Consider the following 27,510-nt stretch of genomic DNA (forward strand, 5'->3'; position numbering starts at 1 on the left):
ATTGAGAGCCACCCACTCTGATGATGGACAGGACACTTGAAGGTCACCAGATAACTGATGTGCTTTCCCCAGTGAGGCAGGAAAGGGAGAAAGGCAAGCCTCTGCCTGGTCACAAATGTGTCCCCAACACTAGGACATGGTATTTGATAAGGATTCCTCTGCATCTTTGAAGTGCGAGAGGCAGTTGAGAAAATAACAATAATCATGCTTACTAGGAATCAGAGAAGATGCTAAGCAGTTTCCAGGATTATCTCGAGGAATCTCTACCTTCCTGGTGTCTATTGTCCCTGTTTTCAGACAAGGCAACTGAGGCACAAAGAAGTTAAATAACTCTCTGAAGGTTATAAGGCTGGTCCATGTTGGAAATGGAATTCAAACCTACATTTTCTATGGCTCCAAATATCCTGCCCTTAACCAGCATTCTATATGCTGAGCAAAAATCTGTTGTCATTGCCCAAGAGTTATAAGGGCAACAGATACGATCCTTGGAAACATGGGCTGCCCCACAGCCCTGATGCAAATGGTCTCTCTGCCCAGGCCCCATCACCCAACCCTCACCTCCACCCCATCTCATTAATCTTGGCATTCCTCTCCCGAAAGCTTTCCCAGACCCCCGGACCCAATCTTCAGGGCCCAGAGGGAGGGAGGGAACTTCCCAGGGCTTCTGGACACCTTTTTAATTAACCCAGACGACCCTCTTCTCACCGGGTCCAGCTGAATCGTTTCACGGTCTCCTTGTCTCCCAGGGTAGCATCCTGTAACTGTGACTCCCACCACAGTCCATTCACTCTCCAGCAAATGCGGTCCCTTGTTTCCCATATGCTTAACATCTGTCGGCCTCTCTTCCCTGGCTTGGGGACCTTGATGAGGGTTACTTGAGCCCCTTGGCTTCTGGGGCCAGAGGAAGGCCTGCCAGAGAGCCTAGTGAGCACCCTGCAAATGCCACCTGCCACCATGGGTATTGAGGAGGCCACACGCTGAGCTGGCAGAGGCCAGTAGCAGACCAAAACTCTCTGCCATTACTTAAATGTGATACCTTGTCTTCCCCAGCTCTTCTTTAGGCCTTCCTTCCCCACCCCCAAAGAGGTACAGCCCATTCTAGTTCCTCAAGGAAACAGTGAAAGTTCCTCATCTGTCATTCTCATGGCTTAACAATAACAGGCACCTAGAAAAGTAACAGGCACCTAGAAAAGTTCTCTTAAGCTGTAACTTATCATTTGCATTCATGGTGTACAATGTACTTGAACCCAACACACTGCATTGTGCCCAGCAGGTCCTTAGTACATAGCTGTTACACAGATAATAGACACAGTTGAGGAGCAGGCCCAAGGATACAGAGGAAAGTGCTAGAATAGGCAGGTCAGGGGTCTGCCCACACAGAGCTAGTAAGTGGCAAAAGCAGGTTTTTGTTCTAGATTAGACCAGTTCACTGTATTACGCAGCCTTGTCTTGCAACCTTTGGCTTGTGCCTTCATTCCTTGCATGTAAGCACGTGTGTGTTGCATGTAGCCTAGAGGCCATATAGTGAACATGCATTGCCCTAATCCAGCTAGCTATAGAAAATAAGGTCTTACAATTATGGGGTCATTCATTCAGGTAACAAACATTTTTGTATACCTGGGAAGCTGGGGACACAATGATGAACACAGCAAGCAAGGTGCCTCCCCTTGGGGGGCTGATGGTCCCTTTGACACTGCATAGCACTTCATAACTTTCAAAACAGCCATGCCCATCATCTTATGTGACTTCCACACAACCTGGTTCAAAGAGTATCAGGCCCATAAAAGACTCTATGAACAAATGAATGGTGGGTGGACTGATGGATGCCGGGCAGGCAGGCCAATCAGTGAGTAGATAGAAGGCAGCCACAGATATTGTCACTCCTGTCTTTCAAATGAAAAGTGATGGCCTGAGTGAGGTGTGGCTAGAGCATGGCCACCAGGAAGAACCTCTGGTCTCAGTCCTAGGAACACCCACTGTCACCTGTTTGCAGGGCTGCTTACCTGGCGGGCAGTTACATCCTGGAGATGTCTTTGGGGCCTCCCGGCGCCTCCTTGAGTGGAGCTTCCATTTCTGTACAAGGAGACAGACAAGAGGAGTCACCAGGAGCTCGTAGACACCAAGCCCTGGAAAGCAGCTGTGGGCTGATGAGGAGGGCAGGAAGAGGGGGAAAGGGTCACATAGTGGGAGCTGGCAGAACTCTTCCTAGATCAGAGAAGATGCTAAGCATCTTTTCTGGCCTTCTAACAGGCAGTTAATGGCCTTCCACTGGCCACCGTACATCTGGGTAATAAGAAGGAGACAAGAAAGCCCATCCTGGTAATCACAATGTCTGATGTCTTTGGATTACTCTTAAAGAAATTAACCCCAAACACAGGACCCTATAAGCCAGTTGCATCTTCCCGCGCCTCACGCTCATGTGTACATGGACATGCTTTTCTCAGCTCTCTGCTAATAGTTTCCTGCCTTGGACTGGGCTCCTGATGGACCCCTGGGCAGGGACAGTGCCTTCTGTTCTTCTGGTGTCCCTTACAAAGCTAGCATTTGCAGGCTGGGCAGCGGTACAGGAGTAGGGGGATGGCAAGGCTCTCTGCACCCCTCTGCCAAATATCTTCCTCACTTCCCTTCAAATTATTGAGCCAACCTGGAAGGCTCCAAAGAGGTGGGAGCATCAAAGAGGTGTAATATCCCAACCCTCAAGGAGTTGTCATGTTCATGGTGGCAAGTGGAGAGGAGCATGTGTAATGACCATGAATGCAGGATGCCCCTGTGGGTCAACTCTGTAGGCGTACGCTGCACAGGGCAATGTAACAAGGGTCTCGTAAGGACTCTTACGTGATCCTTGCAACAAAGTTGGCCAGACTAGCAGTTAACAGGGACACCTCTAGAGCCAGGTTGACTGGGCTAACCACAGTTCTCAGACTCTGGGCTAATAAGAGTCCTCACTTCATTGAATTACTGTGAAGTTAGAAAGATTAATGCATAGAAAGAATGGCACCTGATACCCAGGAAGTTCTCAATGAATGTTAGCTATTACCATATTCATTTCACAGATGAGGGACTTGAAGCACAGAGTGGAGACTGCACCTGGCCAAGGTCAAGGTTGAAGTAAGGAACAGAGCTGGGATTCAAACCCACACTCTGATGCCCATGAAGCCATAGGAAGCTGGTAGCCCTAGGGTCAAATAGGACTTTCAATGTATTTTATTTGGTTCCCACAGTGAGCTTTAAATCATTATTATTATTGAATTTGTTGCCAATATTTTGAAGTGAGTGGTTTCATGTGCAAATCTGCATTTGTAATTTCTCTTGAAAAACTAACAGAGATCTGGCCACATGAAGCCTGTGCTCTGGCTGGCCAGGACTGACTGCACGTGATGTGCTGTAGTCCCCACCCTGACAATGTTGACCAATTAGGATGACAGCCAGAGCTATTTGCTTCCTCACTACTGTGCAATTTTGCCACTCAGTGTGGGCCACAAGAGAGGTGAAGAAAGTAATATGAGAGGTGTCATAAGGGTGATATCACCTCTGGTTTGGGGGTGGAGAGGGAAGGTCAGAAAGTTTCACAAGGATTCAGAGCAAGCGGAGTGATTTGCTGAGGGTCACATAGTCAGGATGTAGAGGATCTGAGGTGTGAACTCTGGCCTCCTGGCACAAAGCCCGCTCCACCTGCTGGAGGAAGGTGAGTGCAAATGCCTGGGGAGGGAACACAGTGACAGATGGGGGGGGGGGGCTCTGAGAGCAGAAGGGGGTCAAGATCAAGGCAACCAGAAGAAGGGAAACACCACAAAGTGGGGACCCTCTCTTAGAAAGGGGAGGCTGAGTAACAATTAGGTGGACGGATGTTGAAACCAAGCTACAGGTGGGCACAGAGCAGCCGCGGGGCCAACAAATGAGTCCCCAGGACAAAGCCTGCTCATAGCCCCTCTGGTGCCCAGCTCTGAGCCTGGCTCATGAATGCTGCTTTCCTGTAAGGGACTGTATGAACCCGCCTCCACATCCCTCCCCACCAATCACCTGGGGGCCTGGCACCCAGAAGGTGCATGACACAGGTCTGCTCAAGGATAAAACCAGTCAATGACTGACAAGCCAAGACCAGAGGAGTCGGCAGCATTTTGGCTAAAGGTTGTAACCATCAGAGTTGTCACCCACTCAGCAGCAGCACTGAGCAAGCTGCCATCCCAGGGTTGGGCTGGAGACAGAGCTTCTGGCATGAGTGGGTGGTGCCCCTGCTCCATCCCCATGGGGCACACCCCTAGAGGGGCATAACTTCTCGTGGAAGAAAAAATCAATAGAAAAACAAAATATGTAACAGGCAGTGATAAATGCTGGGAGAAAAATGAAGTAAGGCAAGGGGACAGAGAGTGATGGAAGGTGGTCTTTTCATACCAGGGGATCAGGAAAGGTCTCTCTTTGAGGGGACTTTGAGCAGAGACCCAGAGGAAAGTAAGAAAATGAGTCATGTAGTATCTGGAGGAAGTAAGAAAATGAATCCTTTGGTATCTGGAGGAAGTGTTTTCCAGGCAGAGGGAACAGCAGAGGCAAAGGCCCAGAGACGGGATTGTGCATGGAGCATCTGAGGAACAGGAAGGGGTGAAGTGTGGCTGGAGTGATCTGAGTGAGGACAGGGGATAGGAATGTGGGGGGCAAGAAGGCAGGTCATTAAGGCAGGGGCAGAGATTTTGAATGTGTAACATGGATCCCTGCCACTGGTTCCGGGCTTGTTGACAGCCATAAAGCACCACAGCTTGTGGGTGCTGTGGTGGGCCGTCCAGTCTCCCAGGATTAGACCAGTGGTTTAGCTGTTGGGAGTGTTGGCTGCTGATGGCTGAGCCTCTTTCTGGGAGCTGCTCTTAGCCCAAGGAAGCAGCCTTGATCAGGGTCATACCGTTCCCCAAAGGCAATCCATATTTAATTACTGATAAATGGGAGGAACACAGACCTGGCCCCTCCGCCTCAATTTGGACTGACTCTAGGGCCACCCCAGCTATGGAGCTCCCACAGGACCAGCTGGGGCCTCTGTCATGACTGTATCACAGTTCAGACCCTCCTCTGCCTGACTCTGCTTCTCTCACTCCCCCTCCTATGTTGACGCCAATAAGTCAAATAAGTAAGTCATCTACTCATAGACCTCCACTTTGGAGACTGTTCCCTTGGGAACCCAACCTAAGGCAGACCTCCATGTGACTTTCACATTTCCTGAGACTTCACCCGACCCTCATCACTACCCGTGCAACAGGCAGGCCAGAAATCAGCCCCATTGTATAATCCAGGAAACTAAGACCCAGAAAGGGAAAGGCAATTGCCTTAAACAAGTAAACCACAGAGGGCCTAAATTCCGGGTCCTCTAACTTCAAGTTCAATGCTTTTGTTCAATAGCTCCTATATTTATTGAGTGCCTACTAAAGGTGAGACTGAGTAAAATAGAGAATGAGACACAGTCCATCAGCAAACAGCTGAGTTTGGTGTGGGAGAACCATGCTCAGATGTGTCCAGGTGACTGTAGACTTTGGAGGGCCTGAGTGTTGAGTGGGGAGTGGGGGCTGTGAGGGTTAATTTTATCTGTAAACTTGCCTGGGCTAAGGATGCCCAGATAGCTGGGAAAACATTCTTTCTAGGTATGTTGATTAGCACTGGAATTAGTAGACTCAGGAAAGAAGAGTGTCCTCACCATAGTGGGTGGGCATTATCTGATCTGTTGAGGGCCTGAGTAGAACAAGGTAGAGGGAGGAAGACTGCTCTCTCTGCTTGAGCTGGATCATCCATCTTCTCCTGCCCTTGAACATCGACTCCCCCTGCACCACAATTGGTTCTTGGCCCTTGAAACTTGGACTGGAATTTACACCATTGGCTCTCCTGGCTCTCAGGCCTTCAGGTTTAAGTGGAGCTACACCACTGGCTTTCCTGGGCCTCTTTCTTGCAGATGGCAGATTGAGGGACTTCTCATCCCCATAATCACATGAGCCAGTCTCTTCTGATAGCTCATTTTCTGTGCATCTATGTACAGCCTATTGCTTCTGTTTCTCTGGAGAACCCTGACTAATAACCAGGTCTTATGTGCCCAGGTAAGGATTCTAGCATGGAGGAACCATTCGAAGGTTTTAAGCAAGGAGGTCACATGGTCAAATTTGGGTGATATAAAGGTCACTCCAGCAGCCCGTTGAGTATAGACCAGTGAGACCGCTGGGGCTGAGGTCCTCTCTGGAGGATGTCGTGGTCATCACCCAATGAAGAGATGTGGGAGGAAGAAGGAACTAGGCACAGGATGGACTTGGAGTGGTGATGGGAGCCAGGCCCTGCCTTGGGCAGCCAACATGCCACCCCTGGGACATAACAGCAGCAAGAGCAGGTTGTGGGAAGATGGCTGCCCAGGGACCCTTGAATCCCACAGGACCTCCAACCTGTGGGTCCTACCAGCTTTTTACTGTCCATCACCACCATGTGTCACTTCCCTCCACGCCCGGCTCAAATTCTGCGGACAGTGATTATCACCACTCCCTGTCTGCACCCTTCACTGCCTCGACACCCTCCCCCTTCACTAAGCCACAAGCCTAGCTAGATCCAACGTCTCCTCCTACCCCACCCCTGCACACAGGCAGCGGGGTAAAGAGGGAGAAACACAAAACCTCGCTGACTGATCTTACTTTAAATTTGTGATCTAGATCTCAAACGGAAGCCCAGCAATCATTCTGTGCTTCCCTCAACGCTTCACCATTGCACTGTCCTAGGAATTTTCACACTTCCTCTCCCCAAACCACCAACGCCCCCTCCTCCAAATTCATTGTCAACTGAAGACCTTGAGAAGAAAAGCAAGCAGCAGAGGACTTCCAGAGGCAGCCACCACTACACGTGCCGTCCATCTGCATCCGCGCCTGCCAGCACCCTTCTCTCCTCCTGAGCTCCCCATCTGCGCTTCCACGAGGGCCAACCCCTCCTGTAGCCAGCAAGTCCCCTGCCTTCCTGCTTCATCAATCCCCTCCTTTAGATTGGATCATTTACATCAGGGACTGGCAAATGTAAATATTTGAGGCTGTGTGAGCCACATGGTCTCTGCCACACCTACTCCATTCTTCCATCGGAGGCCAAAGCAGCCACAGTTTGGAAACAAATCAGTGTGGCTGTGCTCCCATAAAAAATACATATTTATAAAAACAGGCTGCAAGCTGGATTTAGCTGTAGTTAGCCCATCCTCACGGAATCATTATGCAAATATGCTGTTGTTCTTCCCAGCATAAAAAAGGAAAAGAGAAGAATAATCCTCTTTTGACTCTGGTTAGCTCTTTCCCTAGACAAACTCCTGGATGACAACCTTCGCTGCCTCCTACGTCTCTCCTGGACCACTCCTACCTGGCTCTTCCTCTGCCATCCCTTAGGAACTCTCCTGCAGGTTGCCAATGACCTCCGGGTTGCCAAATCTGGTGGACAGTCCTCTTGCCTCCTCTCAGTCAGGCTGCAGCCTTTGCTCACCCCTCCTCCTCCTTAGGGCACTTCCTGCCCTTGGCTCCCAGGACATGCATTCTCCCCATTTCTCTTCTACCACCCTGGCTATGCCCTCTCAGTCTCGTGCTGATTCCTTCTTATCTACTTGATGTCTAAATGTTAGAGATCACAGGGTCCACATCCAGGGTCTCACTTCTTTCTCTAGACACTGGCTCCCTAGGGTACCTCATCCAGTCTGATGGCTTCAAAGCCATCTGTGCAGGATGATGCCCTCCAACCTATTCCTTCCTCCAAAACTTCAGATACATCTATCTGGCTGCCGGCTTGATATGGCCATTCATAGGCATCTCAGAATTAGCCTGGCAAAACTGAGCTTCTCATACACTCTCCCAACTCCTCCCTGGACCTGCCCCTACCATCAACTTCCCCATCCCACCAGTTGCTCAAAACCTCACAATTATCATTGATGTCTATTTCTCTCACCCTACACCCATTCTATTAGCAATTCCAGTTCTTTACCTGCCAGACACATCTGAGATCTGACCCCTTCTCACCAACTCCATGACTACCACCTGGTCCAAAGCTCGTCGTCTCTGGCCTAATTACTGTGATAGCATTCTAACGAATACTGACTTCTGCCAGTGCCCCTGCAGACCTTTCTCAACATGGCAGCCAGGGTGATCTCACAGGCCTCTGAAGCTCTCAAACATGCTGGGCTTTCTTCTACCTCAGGGCCTTCCCACTTACTGGGCTCTCTGCCTGAGTGTTCTCTTCCCAGCTACCTCTCTTCCCAGCTACCTACCCGGCATGCTGTTAGGCCTTCCTTGCCTCCTGCACCCCCTCCCCAAAAATTCTTCCTCCCCCAGCATACCCCCTTGTTTTATTTCCTCCTTAGAATTTTTTTTTTTTTTCCGCTTATTTATCTTACCTATTGTCTCTTTGTACCACTAGAATGTAAGTTCAACAAGGACCTGGATACTTTGTTCTGTTCTATTCACTGCGCCTAAAACAGGGCTTGGCACATAGTAGGTGCTCAATAAATATTGGTTGTTCACACATCAGGAGATTTCACATCCAGTTCTGATCTCTGGTCTCTCTTGCACGATGGGAGACCTGGCAACACTGAGCATGTACAATCAGGTGGTGCTGCGTGGTGGTTGCCCCTTTCAGACGGATATGTGCCATCTAGGCCACCAAAGTACTCTCTCTCCAAAGCCAGCTTCCCCTACTTAGGCCACCAGCGTGGCCCCCATTGACATCCGACTTTGAGACCCATGGTGAGACGCCCCCAAGGTGAGGCCCTAGGGTGGACCCCTAGCTACGCTGGGTAGAAAAACCTTCCTGCTTTGCCCCTGTTGGCAGCTAGGGCCTCCTGGAATGCCCTGTGTGGCCAGGGCTGAAACATCACCCGCCTGATCGGTCGCAGCTATTAAAATGCCTGTATCAGTATCAAAGGGAAAATGCCAAGCGGCTACTCACTCCCCCCAGAGAATGTGGCTCCAGCCTGGCCTTGGGTTTAGGGGACACTCCCTCCCTGTGTCTCAGCCTCAGGGATCTTAAAGGGTCCCTGCCCAACCTGGGCCTCTGCAATACGTGGGGGGACCCAAGCTGTGGCACAGACACAGCCCAGAGGGAGAAGCCAGGTGAGACCTGCAGCTGTGACCTTGAGCCTGGCACCTCCCTTCAGGGGAATCTACAAAATAGGGATATGACCCACCACCCACTGCCGGCCTCCTGAGTGCTGATGTGGAGACTGAAGGAGACAACACAGAGGCAAGTGCCTGGAAACCACGGAGTATTGATCAATTTTGGGTTGAATTATTAAACAAGAGTTAATATTAATTATAACAGCTATGCACATTGAACTCCATATATCAGCCACTGTGCTAAGCACTTTAGGGGGAAACTATCATTTAATGATTGATTTTTGATATTATTAGTGCATGCCTCCTATTCCCTTGGAGACTGGAGTGGGACTCTCTTTTGGGTTGGCACAGATGGCCCCCAAACTCCAGTGAAGCATCTATTGTAGGCAGAGCTTGGCAGTGTTGAAATCTTATCATATCAGCTTGACTACACTTGGAAGTGCCAGAGCCTTGGGGCCTAGTCCCAACTCTCCTACTAACTGTGTATTAAGCAAAATCTATAACCTCTCTGGACCTTGATTTTCTCATCCATAAAATGGGGATAATCTAAGTGATCTGCTAGACTACACAAGACAGCTGGCAAGATAAAATGGGATGAGGCTAGAAAACAAGCAGAGGTATCCAGATGTGAGGAGGGTGAGCACCTGTTTTGCTAGCTTGTTTTGCTTGGTGGCCAGGTGAAGGCCACTTCTCTCTTGAGCCAGTGCCGGGCCTCCCTCCTCCCACCTGCTGTAATGAGGCTGGCCTGATCTCTGCTGCCGTGGCCCCATGGCGTGCACCGCTGCGACAAGTGGTCAAGTTTCCTGCACTTGCCACGTCCCTCCTCCTCCTGGGAAACTCAGAGCCCCTCTCCTGGAAAGGGAGGGTGAGTGAGGAGGGTCTGACCTGCAGCCCTGCCTTTTGACCCTGAGAACTAGGAGTTGAAGGAAGAGGAGGTGCCCACTGAAATGACCACAGCAGGCAAAGCTCCAGCCCCTGTGCCAGCACTCTGATCATAATGCCTGGCACAGGGCGGGGGCTTGATCTCATCTGCTAGAGGCCTTTTGATCATCCTGCAGCATAACTGCTTCTGGGCTGGCGGCCCCATTGCAGACTGAGCTGGCCCTCAGATGTCAGGGGCCCAGGTCAGATGTCTCGATCCACACTCGAACCGCATTACTTACTTTTAGGTCAGCTCTCTAGGACTCATCCTTGTAGTCCCAGGAGGAGGTGGGCTTTGGCAGAATTGGGATAAATGGGCATGGGGTAGGGAGGGCATTCCCGTGAGGAGGTATAGAGGCAGGACCTGGCTGCTCAGTGCTGGCTCCATGGGCTACATCTCAGGGACTGCAGGAGAGGGATGTCTCCACAGAAGGGGTTAAAGGGACAGGCCCACACGTAGCCACGTGCCCCAGGGCACAGGCAGCTTGGCAGGGTGAAATCAAAGCGGAGGAAATCAAGACATCCAACCCACAACCACCAAAACTGAACTTGCCAGGGCTGCTGCAGGGGCCTGTGTGCTGGGGACAGCGAGGGGGTGCCACAGGGGTGCCTTGGGAGCTGTCTTTTCCCTACCTCAACAGTTCTCTTCATGCAGTGGACTTGGCACCTGATCAGACTCTGGTCATGAAACAGGGGCCTGCAGGTCCTCCGGATAGCACATACTGCCCCTGTCTCCCTCTGCCTCCCTGTCTCACCAGAACCACAGACAGATGTGGCCCCAGGTTCTACGGTTCAGAAAAAAAGTCAGGGACAGGAGGCACATACGCCATGTGAGCTTTGCAGCCTTCATATGAGGAAGTCCTTCCTTCTAGCTAACCTGAGACCCTGCTGCTGCCACAGGGCGTCAAGGAGCTGATGGTGTGCGTAGGCGGCAGATTGGCAAGGGGCTCAGCACCTCAAGGATCTCAGGGGTCCAGGGGTCATCTCTGGGCCTGGTGCAGGATGAGGCAGGGACCCCCAACCACAAAGAAGGAAAGGGCAGAGAGTAAGAGTCCTGGGGTGAATGTTGGGGACCTCTTTCCTCCTTTGCTGCCTTTCACAAGTGGGTATTGACTATCTACAATGTGCTAGGGGTTAATGTTGGGAACCTTGCTATGCAAAGCAGACACTGAGGCTGCTCCCATGAAGTTTATCCTCTAGGGAGGGGAACAGAAGAGCCTACAAACCACACACATCAATGTGGAGCAGCCGTTGTCATGAGACCTGTGGCCAAAAGGGGCAAGGAGCTGAGAGCCAGCTGGGGCATGGACTAGTCTGGCTCATGGCAGAAAAGTGAGACATGAGCCAAGATCTGAAGCTGAGCAGTAACTCACCAGGTGAGGGGCCCAGGCACACGGGAGTGGCTGAAAGTTAACCCAATAATGTGCTTCTTAGGAGCCAGGCAAGCATCTTGCATGTATTAGGTTGGTGCAAAAGTAATTGCAGTTTTTGCCATTACTTTTAATAGCAATTAAAAGCAATTACTTTTGCACCAGCTTAATGTTATTCACCCAGCACTCACTGCAACCCATTTCATGAGCAAGGAAACTAAGACAAAGAGGGGCCAAGTAACCTGCCAAAACAGCATGCAGCCTGAAAGGACAGAGGCAGAATTTGAACCCAGGAAGCCTGGCTCAGAGCCCACACCTTGACTCTAGGCCTGTGAAAGGTGAAACTTGACTCTTTCAAGGAGATTGGATGATCTGTTACTGGAGTACCAGTCACTACTCAAAGCACTTTATGTCTTAATTTTTTTTAATCCTAAAAACAACCCTCATAAAAGTACTCTTATTATCATAACCCTTATTTTACAGAGGTGTAACCTAAGGCACAGAGAGCTTGAATAACTTGCCCAAGGTCACATCGTCAGTAATTGGCAGAGCTGGTCTTGAACCCAGCAACCTGGTTCCAGAATCTGTGCTCCACCGTGTAGCTGGACTCCAGAAGCAAGGGCAGGTGAGCCATGAGGCTGGAGAGGGTAATAAGGGCTGTACCTGAAGGCTGCATGCGTCGCATTTAGCAATGTGTTCTCCAGCCTGAGAGCAACAGGGAGTTACTGAAGAGTTCAATCAGGGAGATGGCATGATTGCATTTAGTTTTCTAAAAGGTCCCCTCTGGCTGCTGTGTGGATAAGAGAGTCAGGACAGCATGGGTGAGAGCAGATGAGTTAGGGGGTCGGGCTGGGGAGGGCAGGCAGGGATGGAGAGGAGCGGACAGGTCTGCAGAAGCTGAGAAGGTGTGGACAGGAGGGCCGCGGTGGTGTGGCTGGAGGCCAGTGTGCTCACATATGAAGGGATGCTGGTGAGGGGTGGATTTCCTGCTCAGTTTAGACAGGTAGAGTTTGAGGTGCTTTTAAGACATGCTGGAGTTGCGGGTTGGTGGGTGTAGAGATTGGCTGCGGCTCTGATGATATTAAGAGCCAGAGATGTCCTACCATGGAACAGTCAGCCATATAAGGTAGTGAGCTCCCTGTCACTGAGGTGTAAGCTTGAGGACCAAGGCTGCTGTAGGAAATTCCTAGAGCAGCACCTGACTTATGAAGGCCCTTCCTGATTCTATGGAGTTGGCTGAGGCTGGAGGTGTCAGGAGCACCCTCTGACCTCCCGTGTCACAGAGCTTCCCCCAACTCCAGGAAACCTCAAATGCCAGTTCAGGGGGAGGTGGATGAAGCTATTCCTGGAAGAGCCCTGGCAAATGCCCCTTTAACCCAGCCCCCTTTCTGCATCCTTGTCCCAAGAGGTCAACCTTTCTGACCTGCCCTATAGGCCACCTTATCAGAGCACGACCTGGTGCTAAAGAGGTGCCTTCACAGAGCATCTGCAGCCTGACAGAGGGCCACGGGTGCAAAGTCCCTCTATGGCAGAAGTTCAGGTCCCACAACAGCTTTTAGGGGCAGCAAGGTTCTTCTGCTGCAACCCAAAGAACAGATAAAAAACTAAAGTGCCTGAAGGGAGGGTGGGGCGGGCAGGAGGAAGGAGAGTGTGGGCAGAGGGAAATGCCTGGACAAATGCTCAAAGGAGAATGACCAAGACTTGAGGAGGCAGGCAAGGCTGGGGTGGGAGTGAGGATGGGAAAGGGCCAAGGAGGCAGAGGCCCAGCCTACATGGACCCCAGCCATGTGGTGTTTCAGGCAAACCCACAATAGCTGCCAGGCAGGGAGACAGGGGCCCAGTGTCCCCTCAAAGGCCATGCCCAGGCTCTCTGGCAGACAGTTCCGCCCCTTTGTGCTCGACTGGCCCTTGCTCTTTGAAGGACCAGGGGAGCACCCCCTGCCAGCAGGCCCACCCCTTCTGCCACAGGCAGCATCTCTGCAAGGAGGCCCCACACCCAGGGCTGTGGATGGGAGAGCGGGAGTGTCAGCAGGGTCTGCTGCTGGGGCCTGCCAGCAGCCCAGACAACACCCAGCGCAGCTGGTGACCCCATCCACCCTAGCCTCCCCAGACCCAGGCCTCAGTTTCCCCTGGAGAAGCCTGCTGACTTCCTCTGACTGAGGGCTCAATAGACTGTTTCTGGGAGGGGCAGAACCCAACCCAAAGAGGTGGGAGAAGAATTTCTGAGGCTTCCTGAAGGGCAAACCTCAGTTGATTTTGTCTTTGGAAAACGACAGCGAAAAGCCTGCTGCTTGCCCTTCTTCAAACCTCCCAGTGCACAAGGAAACTTTTGTTGACATCTCACCGTAAGCCTCGTCACTGCCCCTCAGCCCCTCAAGCACTGCTTGGGACCCAGGTAAGGGGGTCTGGGTTTCACTGCACAGGGAGCTCCAAGCACTGGGCCACACAGACCCTCTCTCTCTCTCTCTCTCTCTCTCTCTCATTCTCAGGGCCTGCCAGGCCCAGCCGCAGAACACGATCACCCATGGAGCTCATTAGACACTTACGGCCAGGCCCTACCCACGGACATCTGTAGCAGGTATTGGGAACAATTGACCTGGCGTGTTTTGAAAGCTCCCCAGGCGATTCTAATGCAACCAGCATCACCCGTACAAGTGCAAGCCTTTCAGGACATCTGGATCAGAGAAGGAGAGGAGAGTAACTTTAAAATGTTTAGTTACTTCAGAACTTTTACCCCTCTCTGGCTCTAAAAGGGAGACTTCAGGCAGCTGATACAAACAGACAGACAGACAGTATACAGTAAGGTAGAAGAACAGCAAAGGCAGAGTGATCAAATAGGATCTGAGATCAAGGCTTATGCAAAAGCCTTTGCCACTGGCTGAACCCCAGATTTGCTGCTAAACTTCCTAGTGGCCAGTTCAGAGTCTGAGAGACAAGAACAAACCCATCCATCCTGGGAAACCCAAGCATTCCAGAGGCCAAGGCTGGACGAGGGCTTCCCTCAGGGTGCTCATCACCAAGGTCTGATGTAATTAGTAACACTCACAATGTCTTTCCTACAACAAAGATGGTGGTGCAGCCCTGACACCAGGGCAGTTCAGTAAACACTGCCTCTGGGAGCCAAACCAAACTGAACAGATCCCCAGCCCCTGGCTGGTTTGACTGGCCTCAGCAGAGTTAGAGAGGTATGACACTTCATACAGACAAGTATATCCTAGTGGCTGAGGATGCCAGCTCTGGGCCACACTGCTGGATTTCAAGGCCTAGTTCTGCTACTCACGTACTGTGTGACCATGGGAAAGTTGCTTAACTTCTCTGTGCCTCCATTCTTTCTTCTGTAAGAAGGGAATAGTAACGGTAGTAACCACTTCATAGGATTATTGTGAGGATTTAGTGAATCAGTAGATGTAAAGGTCTTTGAATAGTCCCTGGTACACAGTGTAAGTGTAAGCTCAATACACAGTGTAAACTCAATAAATATCAGCCACCAATAAAAGCTGTGGACAAGGTGCATGCAGCCCCATATTATCTTCTCCAATGATGAGAGAGGTGGCAATGGTTACAGTTGCCATTAGCCAAATGATTTCATTTAATCCTACAACAACCCTGTAAGGTTGTTGTCATCATCTCCATTTTTCAGATCAGGGTACTGAGGTTCAGGTCACACAGTTCGTGGCAGGGGTTCAAATGCCATGGTGTTGTCTGCTTCACCATTTTGCCACCCCCTGACTCTGTAAAGAAAAACCTTGGCAGGCAGCTGGGGCAGGTAAAAATGAAGCTCCTGACCTTGAGAGTAGAGAATGGGAGGGGGTGGGTGCTCCCAGCTTCTCTGCCCAGTGGGGAACACATCACTGAGCCTTTTCTGCTCTCCTAGCCAGATGCATCTTGCAGCCTGGACACACAGAAGTCAATCATCTCATCCTCTGCTGGTTGCTGAGAAACACCCCTGGAGCAAATGCTGAGCCTACAGTTGGGTCCAGGGCCGGGGACATTGTGAGGAGAGCTGACTAAGAAACCTTCCCCAGCCTCTAGCAGGGGGACCTTACGTCAACAGCTAATTTGTGAAAGCTGCTTACTATGTGCAAAGTCCTGGGCTAGACTTAATAAGGGACCCAAGACTGCATTTCCTCTATTGCTGTCGTCGGGTCCTGTGTGGTCACGTGGAGAGACCATTGTACAATGTGGTTGGGTTGAGCCATGAATGGCAAATGGATTTCCTCTTGTGCACTGACTCTAATGGACGGGAGTGGCAGCCTGGGTTGCCGTTCCCTGTGCCACTGGAGGACTGTGCTGAGAAGGATTCTGAGGCCTACCTAGGCTGAAGGGGAAAGAGTGTGTTGAGTGATGAGTAGCACCTTCTATGGTTTGGGATAAGGAAAGCCAACACCACATGCTATGTCTATTTTCCTTCTCTGAGCTAAATGTCTGGCACAACCAAGGAAGAGCCACAGGAAGTGGGAGCAGGGAGGAAGCCCATATTGGGTTGGAGTGGTTCGAGGAGGCTTTCCAGAGGGCAGTGGGGCAAGTCTAGAGTGATTAAGAAGAAGGGGAAAAGGCATCTTTCTGGGAGTTACCCAACCGTAAAGCTGTGCTTAGGGCAGATGGAATGGTGTTTGAGGTGCTTTTGGTTTTCCCCACCACCTTCCTATGAGGGTTGGCTGCCTCCTGAGGTCCTCAGTCTGTTCAGAGTTATCTCCTAGTTCGAAGGCCTTTGGAGACGCTGCAGAGCTCTAATAACTCTCCCTGCCTTTATAGCAAGCACCTGTTATTAAAAAGACGAAATCTAGACTTATGAAATAGCTCTTCATCTTGAACACCAACCCTCACTAGTAAGTAGCAGCTTCCTGGAACACTGTTGAAAAGGATTCTGAGGTTGCATGTAAGCTCCATGGAAAAGTGTACAGCAATTGATTAATAATGTCTGCTGAGAGCCCTGGGATGGGGAGTAGTGCACACCCAAGCCGTGTATGGGCCACTGCTGACCTAGTTAATTGTCTGGAAAGGGGAAGGTGTGGTGGAGGAGAGATGCCTGCTGGGCGCTGGATCCCACCCCTGACTCCTCTGGTACCATCTTGTGCTGGCTGCATTTGAGGAAACCTGGATCCAGAGTCTGTCCGTATACTGAGGTCCAGGCAGCTGTGGTCAGCACAGGACACTGTGCACAGGTTACCCACCCTAGCACACATGCACTTCCCCTTTAAGAGTTTCTTCCCATCCTCATCCCAGCATTTCAGTCCTAAAGGACCCCATCCAGAGCCCCAATCTTTCAGCTGCTGCTTTGATCCCTCCCCTATATCTGTCCCCTATATCTCTTTGCAATTACTTTCAATGGCAAAAACTGAAATTACTTTTGCACCAAAATCATACACTGTATAAACATGAGACACGTTATTATAATTGTTGTTATTTTTAGGGATGAAGGAATCTGCCTGGGATTCCTCAACATTTTAGCCTGGAAGTTTTAACTACTTCCTCTCCCAGGAGATTCCTTAACATTCAAAAGAATGAATCAGAGATAGTGGGAGGGAGGTACAGTGACATCAGTCTTCTCATCTGTAAAACAGGGTGGTGTGAATGTCAGTCCCTTAGGGAAGTTGCGAGGATTGAAAGAGATATGATGGTGACACGCATAGCATTGGCCCCTGTATGTACCCTGTAACTATGGGACATTTCTAGTACAGTTTATGATGTTATCATTGGGGGTGGGGAGTCTAACTGGCATCTCTCAAAATTCACCTTAAAAGTGGCTGCTGAGACCCTCCTCTGCTTCCCCTTGGGCCTAGAAAATGGATTTGGCTCTTTTTTTTTTTTTTTTTTGAGATGGAGTCTTGCTCTGTCGCCCATGCTGGAGTGCAATGGCTCGATCTCAGCTCACTGCAACCTCCGCCTCCCAGTTCAAGCGATTCTCCTGCCTTAGCCTCCCGAGTAGCTGGGATTATAGGTGCCCGCCACCATGTCCAGCTAATTTTTGTATTTTTTAAGTAGAGATGGGGTTTCACCATGTTGGCAGTCTGGTCTCGAACTCCTGACCTCAGGTGATCCACTCACCTTGGCCTCCCAAAGTGCTAGGATTACAGGCATGAGCCACCGCACCCGGCCCAGCATTTGGCTCTTTTAAATTCCACTCCTTTCTCATTCACTGCACACGGCTGCCCAGTCCTGGGTGTCATCTGATTTTCTCCATTTGGGACATTCCAGCTTCTTTCTCACAGCAAGCAAATCAAATAACAGGCAGCTGGACTGCTCGTTAACGGTCCCAGACCAGGAGAGAGGCACTAATGGGGGAAGAGCTGGGGCCTGAGGTCTGGAAAGCACACTCCTGGTTCCCCACAGAGCCGGCTCCCACCATCCTCCAATCCCGGCTCGCACAACCCCCGTCGTGGGCTGGTCCCCTCGGATCTGCCTCTGGCTCCCCTCTCAGGCCTCCTGTCCTCCTGGGTCCCCTTGGCCGGCCCTCACTGCAGCTCCCTCTTCCTTCTGCCTCATAGACACAGTCTTTGCCACATCACCTGCTTTCCCCATTGGCATGGGTGACATGCATGTGCCCTGGAGTCCCACCCCCAGTTCATTGCACAGGCCGTGTGCCTCACCAGGCTTGCCCTCCCCGGTGTCCTTCTCCCATTCTTTAGGAAGTGGCCCAGTCCTGCCTGCTCCAACAATTGCCTGCCCCAGGTTCCTAAGAACTCTCCCTGAGCACTCATCTGGTCTTGTGCATGGCCTTTGGTGATGGCACCATTTAGTGAAGTCTCCGATCTGTCCCCAATCCCAGGAGGGAGGCAGGGCCTAGATTTTATGGAAGATGAACCCGAAGTGCAGGAGTGTAGCATGGTTTACCTAAGGCCACACGACTGGCAAAGCCCAGCTAGAATCCTGGTCTTGGCCCCCAAACTCACCAGATGCTTGTGTGCCCCATGAGGACAGGCACCTTCTGCACCTCCATTTTGGAGAATTGTTTTGTAAGAAAATCATTTCCCCTCTCTTGTCTCTGAATTTTCCTCTCCCGTGGCAGGTTTCTACCTGTCCCAATTCTCTGCCTTACCCATTCCTCTCCTCTGCCCTTTGCTCAGACCTGGGAGAACACGCCTACACAGGGAAAGGCCCAGGATGGTCCCCTCAAGTTGCTTTGCAGGCCTGGAAGCTGCTCATAGCACAGCGCTGGCCAATAGAACTTTCTGCGAGGATGTGCATATTCTTTCTCTCTACTGTCCAGCTCCATAGGCTCTAGCTGCAGTGTCCAATGAACACTTGAAACCAGGCTGTTGCAACAGACAAGCTAAAATTTAAATTTTATTTAATTTTAGTTCGTTTAAATATAATGAGTTGCATATGAATAGCAGTTTCTGTATTGGACAGCCCAACACTAGGGTGTCCCTCCAGGAGCACAGAGAAGGCACCCACAGATAAGGCCACTCACACTACCCACCTGTGGCACAGTTCCCTTCCTCTGGCTCCAGCATCTTCCCCTATTGACCTCAGCCACCATTTCCAGTCACCCCTCTCTGATCCTACTTTCACCCCCATTCATTGTCCCCTCTGGCCTGCAGCAGCCTCCTGTTTGGCCTTCCTGGTTTGCCAGCTGTAAGCACTCACTCTAGGGGCATAACTGCCTTCCTCAAAACCCTTCAATGTCTCCCTGTTACTCTTATTTAGATCTAACTTTCTCTAAAGCCCCTCTTGACCTGAGCTGCCCGTCTCTCTCCAGCCACATCTACTTCCTCACCCTCCCAGTCCTCTGGGGTCCTGGACTTCCCACACTTCTCCCAATTCCCTCTGGCCTCCAGCCTCAAAGACTGTTCCCTTTGTCCCCTCAGAACAAGGCTTCACACTCACCCGCTTTTGCCTGGCAAACTCCTATTCATCCTTCAGTTCTTCATTTGAAAATCACTTCCCTAAGGAAGGCTGCCATGACTGCCACCACCATCAGACAATGCTGCATGTAATGCATTCCCCAGGCCCCTCTCTTCTTTCACTATTGTAGCTTTTTTTTTCTTTGTACACGACATGGTCACTACCCATTTTCTTCTTTGTGCACTACTTCCCTGTAAGTTTAGGAGGGCAAAAGTGTCTCCCACAATACCTGATCCACAGCAGGCTCTCAATAAACATTTACTGAATGAATGAATGAGAATAGACCAAAAAAAAAAAAAAAAAAAAAAGATGGCAGGATACAGTGCAAAGAACATTGTATACAGGGCCAGGAGGCTGAGATTCTAGTCCTGGACCCCACTATGTGACTCTGGGCTCAATTTCCCCATCTTAAAAATGGGGTTCAGTTCAGATGTTCTCTGGGATAACTTTGATATCTAGTAGTTGAAAAGATTACATTCAGTAGGGTAAATACGGAGCTGCAGCGTGGAGGGAAGGAGTGAGCATGTTGGCTACAATAGTATCCAACATATAGCCCCAAGGCCCCTAGAGTATACGACTTGGCATGGCTAAGTCTGAAGCAGCGGAAGCAAGGAGCTAGGAAAGGCCAGGGCATGGTCAGGCCAGCAGGAAGGTCTGGAAAGGGGAAAGCATGGACAGAGGGGCTGCGCTAAACCCTGCAAATCAGACACTTTATCCCTCAGCAGCCAGGACCCCCAAGATACCTGGAGGAGCTCTCACTGCCCTGATACCCTCTTCACCACCCAGCCAGTCTGGGCTCACACTGCCTGAGCCCAGAGATGCCCCACCTCCACCCCAGGCCCAGGGGACCATGGGCGGCCCGATGGAGCTCTCCGGATTCCCTGGAGGCTGGCAGGGCGTGGGAATGAGCTGACAGCAGCAGTCATGGGTGCACCACTAGCACCAGTAAGCTTGCCCTGTGACCGCCCTCTCTGCTCTGGCTCTGCAATCTCCTTCTCCTTGGCCACCCTGGAGAACTGCTCCAGCAGGTGAGAGCCTGGCAGAGGCAGCTGAGAGGAGCCTGGCTGTAGGGAATAGGTACATCTTGCCAAAATGCTCACAGCACCCCACCCACCACAGGTAGAGCTGTGCTCCAGTGTTTGCTACATCTGCACTGTTTTGCATGTTCAGAGGGGTTGGAGCGTTTGTCCCAAGTTTCCAAGTAGCAGAGTGGAGATAAAAACTCAGGGTTTCTGGACTCTACCACTGTGGTCTTTACTGTTGCACACTCCCTCCAGCTAAATAAGAGATCCTCTCCCATTTCTTCCCCATGGAAACCTTCCATGGTCAGGACCTTCCATGGCCAGGACCTGCTCCAGGACCTCTTCCCAGACTGCTGCAGCCCCTACCTGCCTGTCCTCCTCTCCATCTGGGCCCTGGATCCCCTGTGCTGTCCAGATTCCCACAGATCATCAGGCCTCACCCTGCCAAGGCCCAGCCTTTCCTCTGGTGGCACAAAGAGGCTGCATGTCCCTCCTTCCTGGGGAGGGGACAGCCTTTTTCTGTATTCCCAAGATTGCCATAGCTACCTGATACACTAGTAGCGTTTAATCTACTTGGATCAAAAAAATTTGGAGAATGGGAGAAAGCATCCTTTTTCCAGAAAAATAAGAAACCTGGTTTAGGAACAAGAAGGTGTGGACTAATTTGCGGCCAAGGACAGCAGAGTCAGGCGACCCACACTTGGATCGTAGCGGCCTGGGCCAGTGAGCAGAGACCAGGGCACCACCCCCTGCAAGAACTGTCCCCTCTTCCCGCAACCCCCGGTCCTTAAGGGGTGGAGGGGGAGGGCCACGGGGCTCAGTAAGCCTCAGCCTGGGCCTCTGGGCCCGCTTCCCGCTGCGTGGGCGCGGGGCGGCTGTCACACCACCCCTCCAGGTCCCGAAAGGGAGGAGTGGCGCTTGCTAGCCTCCACGCACTCATCCTTCCTCCACCTGCCCGGCGCGCCCAGGACGCTCCCAGCGCTGGACGCCGGGAGAGCTTGCCGGAGGCGGGAGTCGCGGGGTCATGCTCTTGCCCACCAGGTCCTCCGAATCCCTGGCAGGGCAGCGTCTGTTCGTGTCCCCGACCCCTCCCGCAGGCAACTCGCACGAATCCGGGGCTCGCAGACAGCGAGCGCCCGCGGACACCGGCTGAACAGTTTGGAGGCTGCGCGAGGGGGCGCCGCGGGGAGGGATAAAAGCCAGCAACAAAGAGCACAGACCTCGTCCAGCAGTTGGTTGACTCGTCCCAAAATAGCCGTCTCCATTTGCTGCTCCCCGCGCTCCGCTTCCAGGCGCAGCACCCGGGCCTGCAGCTCCGCCGTCCGAAAGTGGGCGAGCAGGCTGAGTGCCAGCGAGCAGAAGGCCAGCGCCAGCAGCCCGCACGACCCTGGACTCGGCAACCGTGCGCCGCGCTCCGCCCGCGCCGCCGCCAGAGCCACCGTCCCGGGCGCGCCCAACTCCCTAGGGCCGCAGGCACCGGTGGCTGCCGCTTTGTGGGTGCTCTCCGCTACCATCCTCTCACGTCTTGAGAACCAATAAATAAATAAATAGAATAAATAAAGGCGCAGCTGCTGCCAAAAGGCTGTATCCAAACTGCGGGGCAAGGGGGAAAGGGCTTGTATCGCTGGAAAACGTCCCTTTCCGTTGCTCCCGGCAAAGAGGACGGAAAAAATTAGCAGTAAGACGGGAAGGGCCGAAAAAGCACAACCAGCGGTAACTGGGGTACACCTAGGTGAGAAAAAAAGTTATTTCGAAGAACGTTCCAAGTCCAGGAAAGTTAGGGGAATCTGACCGGCTCTCCTTCTCTCCGCCCAGTCTTTCCCTTCAAGAGTCTGCAGAGCAGTTGGTGCCGCGCTGTCAGTCCTCCTGGGCGCCTCGTGTCTCCCGGGCCAGCCAGTTTCAGTCTCCGGGCGAAGGGGCGCACATGGAGGGCCCCATGGGCAGAGGTGGGTAGTGGCGGCTGGCGAGGAGCGCTGGGGCCGATTCCGGCGCCTCTGTAACTTGACACACTCCCTGCGGCTGCACGGATCGGATGAGCAATCCGTGCTACTTCCCAAACTAATCTCTCCCGCCCCCCTCCCTCCTCCTCCTCCTCACTCCTCCTCCACCTCCCGCGGGGCCGACGGCTTGAATTTGTTTATTTATGCAAACTCGCCCGGGGTGGGGGGCGTGGTGAGCAGGTCCGGCGGCCCCAGCCCGCCGGCCCGGGAGCCCCTCTCCCGCGCTCCCCGTCCTCTTTGAAGTGACACTTGGGGTTATTTATAGGCAGGAAGGGGGTGTGGAGTGGAGCTGGGGCTGCACTTCTCTCTCATTCTCCGGATTCACACCGAGGGCTCGTTTGGCCTTCCACGGAGGCAGTGGGGCAGGCACCACTCCACCTTTCCCAGCCCTTGAGACCCTCCAGGAACCTGGCTGAGTTATTGTCAGGGCTTGTGGGTGGATCTCCACGTCCTGATCAGGACTACCTGATCCCTTCAGCCACTGCTCCTCTACCCCCAAGCCCCCAACCTCTTACCCCTTCCTTCTCCCCCACAACCAACTCCCTGCGGACTCTGTACCTCCTGAGATCTGCAGCTCCTCCAGTGCCAGGCGGCCAACCACATCTTTACTCTGGGGTGAAAAGTCAGCCCTCCAGGGGGCAGCAGAGCCGACACCCCTTTCTCTCTTTCAGGACCAAGACCTGAGAAACTGAAAACTGAGCAGAAGAGCTTATTCCAGGTATCTGAGAGGTGGCTCAGTGGGGCTGCCTACCAGTCCTGACATCTCCCCTTCTTGCCTGCCACTAATCTGAGACCCCTGCCGTCTATCACTTTGTGGTGAGACCAGCCTAACCCAATCATCACAGTCATCAAAGGTGAGCAATTCCTACATAAACTCTGGCTCCATCCCTGTGGGAGGCTTAGAGCTAACCAGGCTCTCTCCTGCTGTCATTTCCTATACTCCATTAGAGAAAAACTGGTGGCCTGAAGGGCATTTGGTAGTTTTCTCTCTTCTCTTGTCACCTCCTCCACTCCCCACATTAAGTAGTGTTTGTATCCCAAGAGACTTTATCTCCTTGTGCCTGTTGACATTCCTGTGAATGAGGTGGTGGGACTGAGTTTTTGGGAGAAAGCCTATCTTGTCGAAACAGCGGGCAGAGGAGAGAGGACTGGGCTTTCAAATATGCAGTGGAGATGGGGGCAGCAGTGGTGCTGGGATTCCATTTCAAAATAACAAGGAATGCCAGTAGAAACTTCCAATTTTCTATATTGACCTGATGGAACTTGATATATCATACAGTATCACTGCGCTTCTAATAGAGTGTGGCACACTTAATAGTGTGTATTGGACTTGTAATATAGTAAGTACTTAGATCATATACAATAAAGGTAACATTGACTGCTGGGCCAGTCAGCCACTATGGAGGACAACAGGAGTAGAAGGTGATGCTGCTGAAAGAGCCGGTGGCCAGGAACTCTGGGTTCCAGTTCCAGTGCTAGGATTTCCCTGATGGCTTCAGGGGGCAACGGTACTCTGTTTTCTCCATCCCTGTGATGGGATGTCCCAGTCCACTCTACAGAGGAATCCTTGGGAGAACTCGATGGTATTGAGGAACACCAGGGGGCGCTGGAGAGTTTCTGCACTGGGAGGTACAGGCCCGGAAATTCAGGGACTTTGGACTTCCCCCGCTTCCCTCCCAGGCTAGTCTGAATGGAGGAACTGAGGTTGGGAGTTAGTTTCATTCCCTCCTTATCCTGCAAACTGATGTTTTCCCTTTCAGGACTTTGGAGGCCCTCAGGAATGCTCGGGCAGTGAAATCTAAACATTTGGAGCTGGAGCATCCTTGCGACTGGGAACTGAAGAAGGAGGGTGCTGCGCCAGCCTGACCTGACCCCAGCATTGCAAACCCTGGAGCTTCCAGGGGGACTCTGGAGTCAGAGAAAACCCGGTGTAAATCTCCCTTTTGTCAATGTGAAAGTTGCTAAACATCTCTGAGGCTCAGTTTTCTCATTTATAAGATGGGCTGATAATAAAAGCATCTACCCGTCTGGAAGGACTGAATGAGGTAATGCATGTAAAGCAGTGAACACAGTGCCGGCACACTGCAGGCACTCAATGAAGGGCATTAGCCTCCTTCTCTGGAACTCGTGGCTGCTAGGGCCATCTCAGACACAGCTAGCTCTGGGCTCCCAGTTGTGAAACAGGAAAAAGTTTCCATCCCAGAGAAAGCAAATGGATTACAGTTAACCTCCATTTTTTCCCCAACTGATAGCTGAGAGTAGCAGCTTATGAGCAGCAGGAGTTAGCCTGTGTTGAGGGGCCTGATCCCCAGGTATCCCTCTTGTTCTTTTCTTCTTCCTACACTGCTTAGAATTCTTACCCTGGGATATTTTTCCTACAAGTAGAGCATTGTCTACCCCAGGCACAAGTTACAGCCTCATGTGGCTTATCTTGAACCCTTCTTTCTTCATAGGTGGGGGCCAGGACCTGGGGACACTGAGTTGAAAACAGTGCCTTCCAGGAACTTTAAAAACAGTTGGTTAAGGAAGACAAGTCATGTTCACATAAAACCGCCACAAAAGGCAAAATAGCGAAAATCCACAAAACATGTAAAGACCATAAACGGTGCTTCAGGGCTCCCAGAAGAAAGGCGGGGATTCAGATGCCTCAGGAAAAACACCCAGGAAATAGATTTTCTTGTTTGCAGTCAGAAGAGAGAGGGCCTCCAATGCTAACCCAAAGACTTCGATTTTGAACTGTGGTCTTGGTTACACGCCTAGACAAAAATGAAGAAAAAATGCCCCAGGCATACAACCTGCACTGTTCTTCAAGTCTTTTCTGTGTTTTTCCACTTTTTTGCTCCTGCTAGACCCTCTGGGGAAGGCCTCCGGGAAGGCCACCCTTCTCTCTTCTGTTTTCTACATCTTAAAATCCTACCATTTGCTCCCAGCCCATTTTTATTGAGCAAACCCCATTTCTTTTCCTCCACTGTGGCTTTGACAGCATCAAACTCCTTCCTGAAACCAAAACTGCCACCGTGGCATCTCCGAGGCCCAGCTGTGCTGTCTCCCACTGCCTCTCCCGCCAGCTTTTCAGGCTTCCCCAAAGATTCCTCTTCTGCTCCCCATGACAAAAGCGAAGGTCAGCCCTCCTCCAGAAGGCCGCAGGTCCTCTGTCCTCTGCTTGACTGTTCTGCCCATGGCTGTTGACCTGCCTCTCCCATTTCTTCCCCATGGAAAGCTTCCATGGCCAGGACCTGCCCCAGGTCCCCTGTAGAGGCCACAGGGGAGCCAACACCCATCACTTTATTTGCCCTGAGCCTAGTCCCCCTTTTCCTAGTAATTGTGCCTCAGTTTCCTTTGGGGAAACTTCTCCCCAGGACATATGGCTCTGGTGGGGTTAACTCCATACCTGGCATATGAATAGGAGGTAACCTCACCAGTTGGTCTCTCTCATCTCCCCTGGCTACTGTGATTAGGTCAGCGAGGACATGTGGCCCAGTTCAGGCCAGTGAGAGTTGGACTGGAGTGACTGGGAACGACAGCTATTTCCTTGGAAGGGCTTTCTAAAGGGATAAGCTGGAGCTGCTGCAGCTGTCTTGCCACTGTTGATAAATAAGGATGAAGCCAACACGGAGGCAAACAGAGGTGGAGAGCGACTGAGTCCTGAAGACATCATCAAATCCCTTCAATCAAATTGTGCCAGAAGCCTGGTGACAAGAGTCCTTTCTGCTCCAGCCAGTTTGAGTTGGGTTTCTTTTCTTGCATGTATAAAAGCCCAGTCACATATAGGGCCTCAGGCTACCTTTCTGAGTCAGAATCTCTTTGTGGTTGTTAGGAGGAGATGGCAAGGAAGTCCAGGTTCCTGTCTGCTTCTAAAAGCTTCCCAAGGGATTGGGAGGTCCATCTAGGGAAGAACCTGGACTAAGCGCTCACCCTGGGAGAACTTGTCCATCGTAGGCTCCAGTTTCTATCTCTCTGCGGACAACTCTCCCACTCAAACACACAGTTCATGTCCCACGCACAGCTTGCTCACGATGGCTCTTGAAGCGCCCCTCCCCTCCACCTCACACTCAGCTTCCCCACACCCTCCCTGCCCTTTGTTCCCTCGGTGCCTTGTATGGCATCACCCTGTGCTCAGCTGGGTTGTTTGCTTTCTCCCCGCCCTCTCTTCCCTCACTCACTTGAGTTGGGACTAGTCCTGGAGATTCCACCACCTTCCCTTTTTTTCAGATCTGTTCCTCCTCTCTGACCTGTCTGCTTCTGTTGTCTACCCCAAGCCTAAGGTTTTTTGTTTTTGTTTTTTGTTTGTTTGTTTGTTTGTTTCGAGATGGAGTCTTGCTCTGTCACCCAGGCTGGAGTGCAGTGGTGCAGTCTCAGCTCACTGAGGCCTCCACCTCCTGGGTTCAAGCGATTCTCCTTCCTCAGCCTCCCGAGTAGTTGGAATTACAAGCATGTGCAACCATGCCCGGCTAATTTTTGCGTTTTTAGTAGAGATGGAGTTTCACCCTGTTGGTCAGGCTGGTCTTGAGCTTTTGATCCACCTACCTCGGCCTCCCAAAGTGTTGGGATTACAGGCATAAGCCACTGTGCCCAGCCCAAGCCTAGGTCTTAAAACAAGCCCAACTTTCCCATACTGTAGCCAGAACAGGCAAAACCATGGAGGTGTGGATGGGGACCTGCCAGAGCCTCCCCAAGGAGCTCCAGACTTTCTGTTTCTTACTTCTGTCCCAGGCTTTATGATCCCTGGCATGACACTCAGTTTTCTAGCTCTGCTTCTGACTCCTGCATCAAGCAATAAGATAGAAGGGTACCTGGGCCCCTGGTGGCTTCATGGGGTTGAGTTGCCAAACAAGCCTAGACTTTCACATAAATGAGAAATAACTGAGTTCATTTGAGCCGCTGTTATTCTGAGTCTGTCTTCTGTAGCTTAAGCCGCTTCTAACTGTGACTTGCATCTGTCTCCTCCTGAGCTGTGAGTTCCCAGAGGGCAGGGATGACTGTACTCATCCCCATATCCTCAGCACTCAGCACAGGGTAGATGCCCAAGGAATGGTGGAGTGAAGGAAAGAGTGAGCAAAGGATGGAATGAATGGATGGATTCTAGCTCTGGCTGTCTCCTAGCTCTGTTACCTAAGCTGTGCATCTACTTCTTCTTATATAACATGTAGAGATTAATGGATGAGGGAGGAAAGAAGAAGTGGAATGGCTGAGGGCCTTCCCAGCTCAAAAATCCATTCATTCAACAAATATTTATGGAGTGCTGTCTAGTGCCAGGCTT

At 51.6% G+C, this 27,510-nt stretch overlaps 1 protein-coding gene and 1 long non-coding RNA gene across 3 annotated transcripts; one reads left to right on the plus strand and one right to left on the minus strand.

Moving 5' to 3' along the window:
• Positions 1-1,861: 1,861 nt before the first annotated feature.
• Positions 1,862-22,301, minus strand: LOC140712399 (collagen alpha-1(XIII) chain-like). 2 transcript variants are annotated; one of them, XM_073019078.1, is made up of 3 exons: positions 22,043-22,301; positions 21,471-21,774; positions 1,862-2,073 (listed from the first exon to the last, which is right to left on the minus strand). In XM_073019078.1, exons 2-3 carry the CDS (start codon positions 21,762-21,764, stop codon positions 1,891-1,893), a joined length of 477 nt encoding a protein of 158 aa, XP_072875179.1. In that variant the 5' UTR covers positions 21,765-21,774; positions 22,043-22,301; the 3' UTR covers positions 1,862-1,890. The 2 variants fall into 2 exon arrangements, with proteins under 2 accessions (XP_072875179.1, XP_072875178.1); XM_073019077.1 differs by having other exon boundaries at positions 21,471-22,301.
• Positions 22,302-22,467: 166 nt separating this feature from the next.
• On the plus strand, positions 22,468-24,220 carry LOC103216064 (uncharacterized). The gene is made up of 2 exons (XR_005244139.2): positions 22,468-23,104; positions 24,011-24,220. It is a non-coding gene; the product is annotated as an uncharacterized lncRNA (long non-coding RNA).
• Positions 24,221-27,510: the final 3,290 nt, after the last annotated feature.

Source organism: Chlorocebus sabaeus, chromosome 9 (assembly GCF_047675955.1).
Source record: "Chlorocebus sabaeus isolate Y175 chromosome 9, mChlSab1.0.hap1, whole genome shotgun sequence".
NCBI classification, from domain to species: domain Eukaryota; kingdom Metazoa; phylum Chordata; class Mammalia; order Primates; family Cercopithecidae; genus Chlorocebus; species Chlorocebus sabaeus.

Excerpts from the sequence above, each read along its gene's own strand:
- LOC140712399 (XM_073019078.1), bottom strand. The coding sequence starts at position 21,764 with ATGGTAGCGGAGAGCACCCACAAAGCGGCAGCCACCGGTGCCTGCGGC. Across the intron at positions 2,074-21,470 it reads TCAACCAACTGCTGGACGAG|AAATGGAAGCTCCACTCAAG; the intron begins GTCTGTGCTCTT and ends CTCCTTGTACAG.